At 42.1% G+C, this 15,854-nt stretch overlaps 1 protein-coding gene across 2 annotated transcripts in view; it reads left to right on the forward strand.

Moving 5' to 3' along the window:
• Positions 1-15,854, forward strand: part of OLFM3 (olfactomedin 3) — a 245,936-nt gene that overhangs the window by 203,331 nt on the left and 26,751 nt on the right. For both annotated transcript variants that reach the window (XM_056523435.1, XM_056523434.1), the window contains exon 2: positions 8,839-8,985. In XM_056523435.1, the coding sequence (XP_056379410.1) occupies positions 8,839-8,985 (147 nt within the window). The remainder of the gene's footprint in view (positions 1-8,838; positions 8,986-15,854) is intronic.

Below are 15,854 nucleotides of genomic sequence, written 5' to 3' on the forward strand. Positions count from 1 at the left end.
GGTATGCCCTCGGCCCTTAACACCTAAGACCAAGGGCGTACCATTACGCCCGTGGTCCTAAAGGTGTTAAAATAAGACTTATTGATCGCTTTTTAATATTTTTTTCTGATATATGAAGTGATTAAAAATCAGCAATTTTGCCATTTGGAAATTCTTTTACATTTACGCCATTCTCCGTGTCATCTCATTAATATTATATTTTAACAGTATGGATATTTCTGCAACATTCATTATTCTTTATTATTTTTAGACTAGTTACTTGCAATTATTCGATTGATAATAGGGGTCAATGTTATGCCATAGCACTGCACTGATGAGTGTTAGGGTGCATTCACACCACGTTTTAGCATATCGCGGTTTTCAGTCCGGTCAGAAAACCGGATACGGGGCAAAAATGAGCCGACCAGAGTCACTGTTTGACTTCAGTCGGCTCATTCAAATGAATAAGAAGGGGTCCCTGTATAGCTAAAACGTGGTGTGAATGCACCCTTATCGGCGTTCTGCTTACACACCCTGCAGAGGCAGATTGTATGATCAGAGCAAAAATCCGATAGCACAGAGTTGACAGCCACCATCCTAACTGAGACCATGTGATAGCTCTGTGGAGGTCCCGAACAGCCCTCCTTACTGGCCGACCCCTTCGCTTTAACACTTTTCCACTTTGATTGCAACATCTAAGGGATAATGCCGGACATAGTCAATCCCACCGACATCTGGCATTTGTAGTGAGTCCCGGCTGCTGATAGCAGCTGTTACTCACTGGCTCAAGAGTGTGCTTTATATACCCTGAACACGACCGGGGGCATACATGTGCGCCCTGTGTGTTTACAGTGTTAATGTGTGAGAGCTTGGGAACCAGAAGAACCCTCTGGTATTCTGGTTGGTACATTTTTTGTTCTGCTTGAACAAAAACATTTTGGGTGGACAGACTAACTATCTTAAGTGTATGTTGGAGTTTTGACTCTACCTTATAAGCACATGTCAATGACAATAATGATCGGGCATCTTGGATGTTTTCTCATAAGATAAGCTGCTACCAGAGGTGTGGCAGAGGCTCGCTTTGATTTCCACACTGAAAACAAGCACACTTACCCAAAACGAGCGTGCATGTTCATGGGGGGGGGGCGGGGGGGGGGTCGGGGGGGGGGTCAAGAGCAATAGCTGCCAGCTGAATAAGTGTTCAGCCGATTGCCTTTTAAGTTGTATGGGCATCTTTATCATTATTTTGTTTATCGTCGTTTCAATCTCTACAGTAATTTAATTTATTTTTTTATCTTAAAGTGGTACTCCAGGGGGGGGGGGGGGGGGGAGGAGATGTTTTTTTTTATCAATGGGTGGCAGAAAGTTGTTATACAGATTTGTAAATTACTCCTGTTTAAAAAAAAAAAAAAATCTTGAGCCTTCCAGTACTTATCAGCTGCTGTATGCTCCAGAGGAAGTTGTGTAGTTCTTTCCAGTCTGACCCCAGTGCTCTCTGCTGACACCGCTGTCCATGTCAGGATCTGTCCAGAGTACAAGCAAATCCCCATAGCAAACCTATCCTGCTCTGGACAGTTCCTGAAACCAACAGGGGAGGCAGCAGAGAGCACTGTGGTCAGACTGGGAAGAAATACACAACTTCCTCTGAAGCATACAGCAACTGATAAGTACTGGAAGGATTAATATTTTTAAATAGAAGTAATTTGCAAATATTTGTAACTTTCTGGCAACAGTTTATCTGAAAACATTCTTTTCCTCCAGAGTAACCCTTTTAATGCCCATGTTGAATGAGCCTGTTGCTTCAGTACTATCCTTTGGCGCTTATAGGTATGCCACATTTTATACACATGTCTGAGCAGAAATCATTATGACACCTCTCTGTATTTTGTGCAGTTCCACAAGGCTATTGGAAAGGGCAAGAATAAACAAGGTTCAGTGGTCCCTCAAGTTACAATATTAATTGGTTCTGGGACGGCCATTGTATGTTGAAACCGTTGTATGTTGAGACCAGAACTCTATGGAAACCTGATAATTGGTTCTGAAGCCCCAAAATGTCATCCAAAAATAGGAAAAAGTGAGGATTAAAGAAAAATAAGTAGATAACTAATATAGATGAAGCAAATCCTTCCTTATAAAAGAAATAAAGATCTGCTGGAGCTGTAAATCAAAGGCTGTCCGGGCATGTTGGGAGTTGTAGTTTTGCATCCGCTGGGGGCACCCTGCTTGGGAAACACTGGTCTATGTAGAGGACAGGAGCTTCTTCGAGGTCCTGTATTGTACAGGCAATGTCCTAAAAAAGTAACATGGAGCTGCCCTCACCTGGTGTCCTAAGGAGCAGCTAACCCTGGTACAGGTAAAGAGTACGGAACATGTAATATCTCCCTGTACTGTAGGGGGCGCTAACAGACACCAGTCAGTGCATGCACTTCAGTAATACAGGTAAAGAGTACAGAACATGTAATACCTCCCTGTACTGTAGGGGGCGCTACCAGACACCAGTCAGTGCATACACTTCAGTAATACAGGTAAAGAGTAGTACAGAACATGTAATACCTCCCTGTACTGTAGGGGGCGCTACCAGACACCAGTCAGTGCATACACTTCAGTAATACAGGTAAAGAGTAGTACAGAACATGTAATACCTCCCTGTACTGTAGGGGGCGCTACCAGACACCAGTCAGTGCATGCACTTCAGTAATACAGGTAAAGAGTACAGAACATGTATTACCTCCCTGTACTGTAGGGGGCGCTACCAGACACCAGTCAGTGCATACACTTCAGTAATACAGGTAAAGAGTAGTACAGAACATGTAATACCTCCCTGTACTGTAGGGGGCGCTACCAGACACCAGTCAGTGCATACACTTCAGTAATACAGGTAAAGAGTAGTACAGAACATGTAATACCTCCCTGTACTGTAGGGGGCGCTACCAGACACCAGTCAGTGCATGCACTTCAGTAAAACAGGTAAAGAGTACAGAACATGTAATACCTCCCTGTACTGTAGGGGGCGCTACCAGACACCAGTCAGTGCATACGCTTCAGGAATACAGGTAAAGAGTACAGAACATGTAATACCTCCCTGTACTGTAGGGGGCGCTACCAGACACCAGTCAGTGCATGCACTTCAGTAATACAGGTAAAGAGTAGTACAGAACATGTAATACCTCCCTGTACTGTAGAGGGCGCTACCAGACACCAGTCAGTGCATACGCTTCAGTAATACAGGTGTTTTACCAGTAAATTGACCATGATTGGTCGGTTCTTCCATCCATTGACACGTGTCACAGATCTGTACTGTCTGTACATTGTATGTTGAGTCTGGTTTCAAGTTACAATGGTCCAGAAAAGACCCTTATATGTTGAAACTATTGGATGTTGAGGCCATTGTAAGTTGAGGGATCACTGTAAAGTGTCAGGGGCTGCGGTACACAAATTTCACTCCTAAAGACAGAAGTAGCTGGAAGGATCAGAGGTTTCTCGCTGACTGAAGGCTCCCAGGGTTATTTTTCTATAATAATACACGGCAGTAAAGCCTTTCACACTGACAGAAACAACAAGACGTTACTTTGTGTTAGAACACAGTGAAAATGTTTAAATGTGACAAATAAATAATGTATCACTGCAATAATAGCAAAACACTAAAAACCTGGCTTTTAAAACTATATATTTGGGCAGAGACAGTAGCATTTTAATGCTGGTAAACAATGGGAGCATAGGAGGGGTTGGTGCTACGGTTTTATATTATTATTTGTCATTTAGAACTCTACATTACACACAGAGTGCCGGCCACTAAAACATATATAAAGGAAACAACATGCTGGAAATGTTGCCTTGAAAAAGATCATGGTGTTAAAGGAGTACTCTGGCAAAAATGAACTTATCCCCTATGAAACAGGAGCATGGAGTGATGTCACATCCCGGGAGCTGTGCATGATGGGAGAATATCCCCATAGGAGCTGGACAGCTCCCGGGACGTGAGTCATCAGAAAGCAGTTAGACAGAAAGCAGCAACTCAACTTCAGAAGCTAATAACTATTGGAAGGATTAAGATTTTTTAATAGAAGTAATTTACAAATCTGTTTAACTTTCCGGAGCCAGTTGATATATATAAAAAAAAAAAGTTTTGCCCTGGAATACCCCTTTAAACAGATTTGTAAATTACTTCTATTAAAAAAATCTTAATCCTTCCAGTACTTATCAGCTGCTTTATGCTTCAGTGGAAGTTGAGATGTTCTTTTCTGTCTGGCCACAGTGCTCTCTGCTGACACATCTGTTTGTTAGGAATTGAATAGAGCAGGAGAGGTTTGCTATGGGGATTTGCTCCTACTATGGACAACTATACTATACTATACTACTTCCTCTGTAGCATACAGCAACTGATAAGTACTGGAAGGGTTAAGATTTTTTAATAGAAGTAATTTACAAACCTGTTTAACTTTCTGGAGCCAGTTAATATGAAAAAATACTTTTTTTCCACTGGAGTACCCCTTTAAAGGGGTTGTCCATATAAAAAGGGTGGTGTAAAGCTATTAACAAGAGAATATGTATCATTATCTGTTTTTAATATTTAAAAAAAAGGTGAAAAATATGGAATTTGGTTAAAAATAATTTGTAATCAGAAACTGACCCATTGTTGAAATTGAGTTTCTATGTTCTAAATATTTTGCAAGAATTGTTGGTACTTTAATAAAATTTTATGTTGTAGTATTCATATTTTAGAACAATCCTGAAATCTTGCAGTGTTCACTCTGGCCACTAAGCCTAATAATATGCTGATACTTACAATTCTGTAGAGATCAGTTCTCAGGTCTCCTCTTCAGTATTATCACTGGCAGGATTACAACAAAAAGTAATACCTATATATAGATACTGCAGAATCAACCTTTTTTAAAACGTTGTTGTCACGTTGGGCAGGGATTGTGTGAAGCCCTAATCTTGCCCACGTCCTCTGTCCCTGCCTATTTGTCTACCCATCCTAAACAACGGGTCCACAACTGTGAGGATGTTCCCTACCTACTACCTGCAGAGACAGACAGAGTCAGAATTATAAACTACAAAACAGTAGGAGTCGGGGAACAGCTGGAGGCACACAAACTACCAGAGATACACTAAGACAAACACAAAGTCAAAGCAAAGTTATTCTTAGCCAAAGTTGGTAACAGGAGGAAGCGAAGTAACAAAGCAAATACCAGAAGAGAAGTCAAGAACCAAGCCAAAAGATCAGAGTATCAAAATAGACAATAGAGATATAAGGAATGCTAGCTTCAGTCAACAGGTAACTTTCACAAGCAAAGCACAAGAGAAAGTGAATTCCTTATATATATATATATATATATATATATATATATATATATATATATATATATATATATATGAGAGTGTAGGTAAAAGAAAATTCCTGATTGCAAGAAGACACCAAAGTAGAGATAGGCTGGGAAGAAACTCCAACCACGCCCAAGCAGCTCAGGGAGTTGTCCCAGTAACATAAACAACAGAGCTATGCAGAATTAACCCTAAAGGTGCAGACAGAACCAGTCAATACAGTTATGGTCACAGCTCCTCTCCTTTTTCCTCTGTGAAACACTCTCCCATAGAAGTCAATGAGTCAGCTCCCGACTATAGGTTCCTCGGATCCATGTAGCTGCTAAATGCTTTTAATAGTAGCTCGTGTAAGATGGCAGCCCACACAATCATTTACAAAAATCTAAAATAAAAAAATGAAAACACTCTGGCCACTAAGCCTAATAATATGCTGGTACTTACTGTCCCATACAGGTTAGTTCTCAGCAAACTCCACCTACTTATCATCAAAGGCAGGATTACAATGAAAATGAACACCAATATATATATATAGATAAAGCAGAAACCACTATTCACAATAGGTGATGGTCACAGCTCCCCCTTCACACTTACCTCTCTTCAACACTCTCCCATAGAAGTGAATACGTCAGCTATGGTTTCTATGATCCATGTGGCTGCTGTAAAGCATATCTCTGAATGCTGTTAAAAGCAGCTCACACAAGATGGCCGCTCCTATAAAAATGTACCCAAAAAAAAAAGGATTTAACAAAATGTAATACAATGTAACATTATGTGGCTTAAAGGGGTTATCCAGAATAGAAAAACAGAGCTACTTTCTTTCAAAAACAGCTCCACGTCTGTCTCCAGGTTGGGTTAGGTTTTACAACTTGGCTCCATTCACTTCAATGGAACTGAGCTGCAGAACCACACCCAACCTGGAGACAGACGTGGAGCAGTTTTTGAAAGAAAGTAGCTCTGTTTTTCTATTCCTGGATAACCCCTTTAAATGAGTGAACTGAAATGTAGGCAGCACAGTCCCTTTAAGGATGTTTACATCTGAGGAGCTGTCCTCACTTATTGGTGTCACACGCAGGAGAATGTAACTCTCCAAGAGATAATGGTCATTTAGTCAGTGTTAGGGAAAATCTGTCAGAGGCTTCTAGAGACTAATTCACTCTGCAAGAATCCCCATCCTAGACCCAGATCATTTCTCTTCTTCTAGGTCAGGAAAAAAGCTTTGTATCTCTTCTGTATCCCAATGGTAATGTCTGCTTAGAAGAGCAACTACTCTGCGACTTCCACAATATACTTAGTCTTTCTCATGCCTCAAAGCAGTATTCCAAGTTTTTTTATTTGACTATGCTACAGGGGCTGTAAAGTTAGTGTAGTTCACAATATAGTGTCTGTACCTGTGTTTGATGGTGGTTTTGCAATTCTTATGTGATTTTTGCCCCAGTGTTTATTTTTAACAGCATACAAAATGAGTGTTGTCTCAGGTTTTCCCAGGTTGCAGTGCGTCCCGAGTCATTACATCACTAGAAAGGGAGCATGTCTGTGCTTCAATGGGTGAAGTGACTGCTGAGTGGGAGGGAGATCATTCTGCAGTGAATTGTAGTTTTTAACAGCTGGAGGCACCCTGGTTAGAAAACACTGGTCTATTGTTTACAGCACAGCATGGAAGGCAGCACACATGTGCTTATATGGGTGGGGCAGCTGATGTGTGGGAGGGAGAAATGTGACCTCCCATTTACAAACAAGGGATCCTGGGACTTGTAGTTGGAGGGAGGAAACTCCAATAGGAAATAGTCATTTCACAAAAAGAAATCAGCAGCGTTATAGTGGAAGCACAACACAGCCATTTGGCTCCAAGACAACCACGGATCCTTTCATAGCATGTCCATTACTGTTTGGCAGGTAAGTACTAAAATCACCATATGATGGATAACCCCTTTAATGTGTCATCGAGTCTTGGCACCGCTTCCTCAGTAGCCTTCTTCTCCATGGTGAGGATACACTTGACTTCTTGTAAGGTTCTTCGTGCCGTGGTCGGCTCTGGGCTTATTATTGATCTAGCGTTGGCTCTTAATGACACAATTCATAACCAGACGCTTTAATCAGCCGCTGATTTTCATTAACCTCTCGTAGAACAATCTATTTTGATCTCAATGTCAGGCTCATTAAACTTGTTTATGACCGATTCCTCGTATCACGCGGATAGATGGGTCAGATATTAAAACGGTGTCACATTGTTCGGCTTTACGAGTCGTTTTGGAAAAGTCACAGAGACACAATGTAAATTTTCTTCTCCAAGCACAGTTAACCTTGTGCATGCTGGCTGTATCACAAGTGGATTAGAATCACGTTCACCTCTTCCCGCTACAGCGATTTTTGGCAAGAGTGATTTTATTTATTTTGTTCTCCATATGAGGGCTTGTTTTTGAAGGACAAGTTGTTTTGTTTTTTCTTCCATAGTTAAATGTGTCCAGCCTTAGCTTTTTATTAAAGAGGACTTGTGGCTACTCCAAAAAAGATGTATGTTATTATCATTATGTAGCCAATGGTGCTCTGATCACTCACGTTTTTACAGCTTATTGATACATCCTCCCATTCCTGAATTATGTGGGTTTATAGCTTAATAATTCAGTTAATAGTCAGATGGGCGTGAACTTAATTTTAAGAATGGGAGTGATCAAGTGATGGGCGGGATTGTACAGTCAGGGGTTGTGTATGGTAACATTGGAGGGTGTGAATGTCTATTACTTAAACCCAATACAAGTTCACGCCCACATGACTATTAACTGAATTGTTAGACAAACTACAATCCCACATATCTCAGAATGGAAGGGCATATCTATCTATACCGATCTATGGGGAACAATCTAGTTGCTGGTAGCTCAGTGGAGCTGATCAGGACCACCACAGCAACATTTTGGGGTCCCAATCTGCTGACAGAGGGTCCCTACCTGCCTTTGTTTCATCCGATCAGCGCTCCTTTACTGCAGGCATCCCCGGCAGCTTGTAATAATGGAGCGCTGATAAAACTGATCAATACTGTTCAATGTTCAGTATATGCAATAGTAATAGTTTCCTATGGGTGTAAAAAGAAAGCAAATTTCATGCCAAAGAAACATGGTAATAAATGTGAATAAGTCACTTTTTGTATTATAAATTTTACATTATACAAATGTTAGTGAAATAATCAGTTGTAGAGTAGTGGTTAAAACAGGGCATGCTGGGAGTTGCAGTTTTGCAACAGCTGGAGGCACACTGGTTGGGAAACACTGCCCTACAGGTTTCCTCCACCACAGGGTTTTTTAATCCTTCAGTATGCCGGAGGATAACTCTGTGTGAGCTGAGGGGCATGCTGGGAGTTGTAGTTGGCTGTCCGGGCATGTTGGGATTTGTAGTTGTGCAACAGCTGGAGGCACCCTGGTTGCACACCACTGACTTATATTGTCACCACCTTCTTGTTGCTCCATACATCATTCCATATTGTTTTGCCTTTAAACTTTCTTATAGTCTTTATTTTAACCTTATCCCCTTTTTCTGTTGCAGACACAAATAAGCCCACGGGAAGGATGGCAGGTTTACAGCTCGGCCCAGGACCCCGACGGTCGCTGCATCTGTACCGTGGTGGCTCCGGAGCAGAACCTTTGTTCCAGAGATGCCAAAAGCAAACAGCTCCGCCAGCTTTTAGAAAAGGTCAGTAGAGGTCAAAGGTCATCTCTTGTGTATTAGGAGTATGGTGCCGAGTGTTTTCACGTACAAAAATAATAGTCAACTGGTGACTTGGTGTACTGCGCTATGGAGTATGGATGAATAAACGTGTACGTGCAGGAAGTGGCCAGAACCTGGTCACCAGCTGAATATGTCTGGGCCATTTAAGGGGTTCTCCGGTGCTTAGACATCTTATCCCCTATCCCCCGCCGCTTACCGACGAGTGTGACGTCACGCCTCCGCCCCCGTGTGACCTCACGCTCCGCTCCTCAATGCAAGCCTATGGGAGGGGGCATGACAGCTATCACGCCCCCTCCCGTAGGCTTGCATTGAGGAGCGGAGCGTGAAGTCACACGGGGGCGGAGAAGTGACGTCACACGCCGCCGGCCTGGTGGTCGTCGGTAATCAGACCCAGAGCGAACACGCTCCGGAGACTGATTACAAACGGGGTGCTGCGTTCAAGATCACCGAGGTCCCCAGTGGCGGGACTCCCACGATCAGGCATCTTATCCCCTATCCTTTAGATAGGGGATAAGATGTGTGAGCACCGGAGAACCCCTTTAAAGCTGAACTCCGGTACGGAACATCTTATCCCCTATCTACATGATAGGGGATAAGTGTCTGATCGCGAAGGTCTGATCGCGGGGGTCTTAGACCCCCACAAACAGACACTTATCCTCTATCCTCTGTAGTATTCAGCAGCTAATAAGTACTGGAAGGATTAAGATTTTTTTTTTATATATAGAAGTAATTTACAAATCTGTTTAACTTAAAAAAAAAAAAAAAAAACACTTTCCACAGGAGTACCCCTTTAAACAAAGGTTTTTGTCTGGATTCCGGTGGGGAATAAACTTTTCCCTGACAATGCACGCTGTATGAGGAGCGAGGATGAGGAGCCGCCACCATAATAAGGACAGATATCGATTATTTGATTACAGAGCCCATGTAAGGCATCCGATTCCTACAAGACGTGAATATAAGGCTACCAATAAACTCTACAGCCAGGACCGGGAAGAAAATCCATCAATCTTTGAAGGCTTCAGTATGGTGGAGCTCTCATATTCCATCTCCTCAGACACCCCTGATATGGAGAACGCTCCGCCGCCTGTGCACGGTGCAGACAGTCTCTTGTCCCTGAAAGAAATTGGCGTAATGGAGCAGCGCGGGAGCGTGCAACGTCTCAGTTTCCAGATGGTGACAGTCTGAAGCGTGAAGCTGTAAAGGAGAATGCCACCTCCGCATATTTATAAGCGTGCGCCGATAGACGTGTCTCCTCTGCCTGCTCCTCTACAGACAACATATTAACCCTTTAAGAAGGCAGACTATTTCGCCATTCAGGTAGAAAATGGATTTGGGGGGAGGGGGGGGGGGGAGGGTTTATCATCTGCAGTGTTTTAGTCAGGTATGAAACGTTCAGTGGCCAGAATTTACTATGTGGATGGGACACCTTGTAATAAATTCGACATTATGTTGCCGTTTGGCGTACAAAATGGCGCACCTAGCGTACATTATACACTTTCCAAGGGAGCGGAAAGAAGCAAAATTTGTGAAATTATTTTCCTGTTTTATGGAAAGTGACTATGGCAGTGGTCTCAAACTGTGGCCCTCCAGATGTTGGAAAACTTCCACTCCCAGCATGCCCGGACAGCCGTTGGCTGTCCGGGCATGCTGGGAGTGGAAGTTTTGCAACATCTGGAGGGCCACAGTTTAAGACCACTAGACTATAGGGAGGATGCTGTGCAAACTGGAGATGGTGTAAAAGCTTAAAGGGGTACTCGAGTGGAAATTTTTTTTTACGGTATATATATATATATATATATATATATATATATATTTTTTTTTTTTTTTTTTTAAGTCAACTGGTGCCAGAAAGTTAAACAGATTTGTAAATTATTTCTATTAAATAATCTTAATCCTTCCAGTACTTCCTGCACCCCTCCCTGTCTGTCCCCACTATACACATCCAACTTTTCTAATAGGAACCTTTAAAGGGGTGGAAAGAATTATTATTTTTTTTTTTTAGTCAACTGGTGCCAGTAAATTAAACAGATTTGTAAATTACCTCTATTAAAAAAATATTAATCCTTCCAGTACTTATCAGCTGCTGTATGCTCCGGAGAAAGTTGTTTTCTTTTTGAATTCCCTTTCTGTCTTACCACAGTGCTCTCTGCTGACACCTCTGTCCATGTCAGGAACTGTCCAGAGTAGAAGCAAATCCCCATAGCAAACCTCTCCTGCTCCGGACAGTTCCTGACATGGACAGAGGTGTCAGCAGAGAGCACTGGGGGGTCAGACAGAAAGGAAATTCAAAAAGCAAAGAACTTCCTCTGGAGCATACAGCAGCTGATAAGTACTGGAAGGATTAAGATTTTTTTTCATAGAGGTAATTTACAAATCTGTTTAACTTTCTGGCACCAGTTGATTTAAAAAAAAAAATGTTTTCCTCTGGAGTACCCCTTTAAAGGGGTACTACACCCCAAAACATCTCATCCCCTATCCAAAGGGGATAGCTTCCGTGTTTGTGACGTCACCCCACGCAGTGGTCACCTGTCATCCGTCACGAAGCGGAGTATGCTCCATGCACCAGATGACTGGGGTCACATCCCCTCCCATAGACATAAATGGCGGGGGGGGGGTGTGACGTCACGAACACGGAAGATCCAAGCTTCTATGTTCAGAACGCAGTAGCATTGGCCCAGAGATCGCGGGGGGTTCCAGCCGCTGGATTGGGGATAAGATATTAAGGAGTGGAGTACTACTTTAAAGGGGTATTCCAGGAAAAAACTTTTTTTTTTATATCAACTGGCTCCAGAAAGTTAAACAGATTTGTAAATTACTTCTATTAAAAAAATCTTAATCCTTCCAATAATTATCAGCTGCTGAAGTTGAGTTGTTGTTTTCTGTCTGGCAACAGTGCTCTCTGCTGACATCTCTGCTTGTCTCGGGAACTGCACAGAGTAATAGAGGTTTGCTATGGGGATTTGCTTCTACTCTGGACAGTTCCCGAGACAGGTGTCATCAGAGAGCACTTAGATAGAAAAGAACAATCCGCGGCCAAAGTCAGAAGTGGATCAAGGAGGAGAAGTGTAAGTCCTTCCTTTATATTTTCCATTCCTTTTGAATACACCGCTGGCTTTGGCTCATAAATAGTGTTGAGCGGCATAGGCCATATTCGAATTCGCGAATATTCGCGAATATATGGACGAATATTCGTCATATATTCGCGAATATTCGCATATTCGTTATATTCTTGTTTTATTTTCGCATATGCGAACATTCGCGTATGCGAAAAATTAACATATGTGAATATCAGCATATACAAAATTCGCATATGCGAAAATTAGCATATACGAAAATTAGCATATGCGAATTTTCGCATATGCGATTTTTCGCACGCCAGTCTCACACAGTAGTATTACAGCCTTCTTTACACCACACAAGCTGGAAGCAGAGAGGGATGATCACTGTGATGTGTACTGTGGAAAAAAAAAATAAATAAATAAATAAATAAACGAATATTCGTAATTACAAATATATAGCGCTATATTCGCGAAATTCGCGAATTCGCGAATATGCGATATTCGCGAATAATATTCGAATTGCGAATATTCGTGAGCAACACTACTCATAAACTGCAGTTGTTGATTTCCAAAACAAACGCCAGAAATAAACCTGTGAGGAAACCTAGCCGTAAAGCTTCCAGAAAAATAACATAGAATTAAAGAGAGATTGGGGGGAATTCATCATTTAGGGTCTACTTATGGTGGTGGTGATTTTGTATTTTGACGTGCAACAAATTCATAAAATGTCGCACTGCACTTACCGTATTTTTCGCCCTATAGGACGCACCGGCGTATAAGACGCACCCAATTTATAGGTGCAAAATCTAAAAAAAATAAAGATTTTGAACCCAATAGTGGTCTTCAACCTGCAGACCTCCAGATGTTGCAAAACTACAACTTCCAGCATGCCCGGACAGCCATTGGCTGTCCGGGCATGCTGGGAGTTGTAGTTTTGCAACATCTGGAGGTCCGCAGATTGAAGACCACTGCATAGGAGGTGATACTCACGTGTCCCCGCCGCTCCGGACCCGTCACCGCTGTCCTGGATGTCGCTCCATCGCTGTCCCCGCCGCTCCGGAACGTCTCTGCTGCCGGCCGGGTATCCTCGCTCTCTGTCTCCGCCATCACGTCGTTATGCACGCCGACGCACGTACGCGACGACGTGATGACGAGGAAGGAGAGCGCCGGCCATACAGGGGATCCCTGAACGGAGAAGACACCGAGGAGGCAGGTAAGGTCCCTCCCGGTGTCCTGTAAGCACTAACCCGGCTATTCAGTCGGGCTGTTCGGGACCGCCGCGGTGAAATCGCGGCGGTCCCGAACAGCCCGACTGAACAGCCGGGTTAGTGTCACTTTCCCTTCAGACGCGGCGGTCAGCTTTGATCGCCGTGTCTGAAGGGTTAATACAGGGCATCACCGCGATGGGTGATGTCCTGTATTAGCCGCCGGTCCCGGACGTTGATGGCCGCAGGGACCGCCACGATAGGTGTGTATTCGCTGTATAAGATGCACCGACTTTTTTCCCCCAGTTTTGGGGAAGAAAAAGTGCGTCTTATACGGCGAAAAATACGGTAATTTATGTCAAATTGTTAAATTTGTCACATGACCACAGCACCTCTGCATGCTGCCAGTTTAGATGCTTTTGTGGGAGTTAGTCTGAGTTAGCGGGTAAAAGAGCTCATGTGCAACAAATTTGCGACTTTTTCCAGTCCAAGTCACACTTGATAAATCACCAACCACTGCAAAAAAGAAATAAAAAATGCTCTTCTCAAGCCGTCAACAATGGTTCTAAGATGCTCTAAATGAAAAGTTGCACGAAAACTGGCGGCAACTGTTTATGAAACACATTTAGACTAAAAAACAGGGTAAACTATTTGATGAATTCTTCATCCTCTCCATTATGTTGACACTGATAGATCCTATCCCTGTAAATCTGCGTATGGATAATACTGTATGAGTTAGCATCAGTCTCCTTTAGGGCCGGTGCACACTACAATTTTGCAATATGGGAACCGGATACGGCTGGGGGTAGCAAAAACCGGGCGCTCCCGTATCCCAGCCAGACCCGGCCCGTATGTAATGCATCTCAATGAGTTGACTGGAGTTGAACATTGACTCTGGCTGTCTCATTTTTGCCCCGTATACAGTTCTCTAACCGGACCTTAAACCGTGGTATACCACAGTTTAGGTCCAGTCAGAAAACTGGATATGGGGCAAAAATGAGGCGGTCGGCTCATTGAAATGCATTATATACGGTCCGGGGCTGGCTGGGATACGGGGGCGCCTGGTTTTTGCTCCCCCCAGCCATATCCAGTTCCCGTACACTACAAACTTAGTGTGAACCCAGCCTTAGTCTCCGTCAGTCTCCATCAGTCTCCATCAGTCTCCATCAGTCTTCAACAATCTTCAACAGTCTCCATTAGTCTCCATCAGTCTTCATCAGTTATCATCAGTCTTCAACAGTCTTCATCAGTCTCCATCAGTCTTCATCAGTTGTGTCATCATAATTTGTATTTGTTTGCTTTGCTAATGGGGTCATTAGGAAATTGACTGGAACGACTGATGAAAAATGATGAGATTGATGAGAAATAATGTCATTTTCAAACAGTTTGCTCCATTCACCCTGAGTACCATTGACCTATTTTCTGGTGATCAGTGCGGGAGCTAGAGATCGGACGCCCTCCGATCAATTAGTTAACCCTTATCCTGTATTCCTTAGAACAGAGTTTCCAAAACATTGCATCTCCAGCTGTTGCAAAACTACAACTCCCAGCATGATTTGGAAACCACCACCTTAGAACAGTCTTTTTACCCACAATTATTTAAGGAATTGCTGCTGTTTTCATGTATTTTTTTATATAAGTTTTTGCACCCTTGTGTGAACCCAACCCAGTTCTTATTATATTTTAGGTAGGGGGGGGGGGGGTCACACACTGAACTTTTTAGGAAAATGGTGCAGCTTTTTTTATTCTTATTTTTTTTTTTGAGCCAAAGGCTCAAAAAAAAAATAAGAATAAAAAAAGCTGCACCATTTTCCTAAAAAGTTCAGTGTGTGACCCCCCCCCTACCTAAAATATATAAGGAAAGACTTATACTTCTCCATAAGCTGCATTAAAAACTGCGATAATGACAACGTAAATACATAATAATGATAATAATATCAACAAAAACATATAATTATTATTGTTAATTGTCTTAATTATAATAATAATAATTATATTATTATTTAAACTTATGTTCATTTGACTAGAAGTGTATTATATATTTTTATTAATATATAAACTTATGTTCATTTTACTAGAAGTTAACAAATTATTATTATTATAAATATTATTAATATCATAATTATTGAATATTTAAACTTGTGTTTATTTTACTAGAAGTGTATTAATTATTATTATAATATTTTTAATTATTATTTAAACTTATGTTCATTTTACTAGAAGCTTTTTTCTTAATAAGGCATTAAAAAATGAGCATAAAATGGTTAAAAACTTTCCTGCAGCCCATTTGTTTGTGTGTTTTTGGTCGCAGCTGCGTTACAGGGAGAGGGGTGATATTAATTCAGAATATGTCATAGACTATAGAAATTAGGGAACAGATGAGGAAATATCAGATTATTTACAGTGGATGAATAACAACTAAACTGATTTGATTATATTGAGTCCTAATAATATTCCCATTCTGTCTGTATGGACATGGGAGTGACCTCTAATTCAGACGGCTGTGAATCATGGAAAGAATCCGCACTCATTGCATACAAACTAGGGCTCTTTTATTGCGTCAATCACA

The sequence above is a fragment of the Hyla sarda genome, chromosome 6 (genome assembly GCF_029499605.1).
Source record: "Hyla sarda isolate aHylSar1 chromosome 6, aHylSar1.hap1, whole genome shotgun sequence".
NCBI classification, from domain to species: Eukaryota; Metazoa; Chordata; class Amphibia; order Anura; family Hylidae; genus Hyla; species Hyla sarda.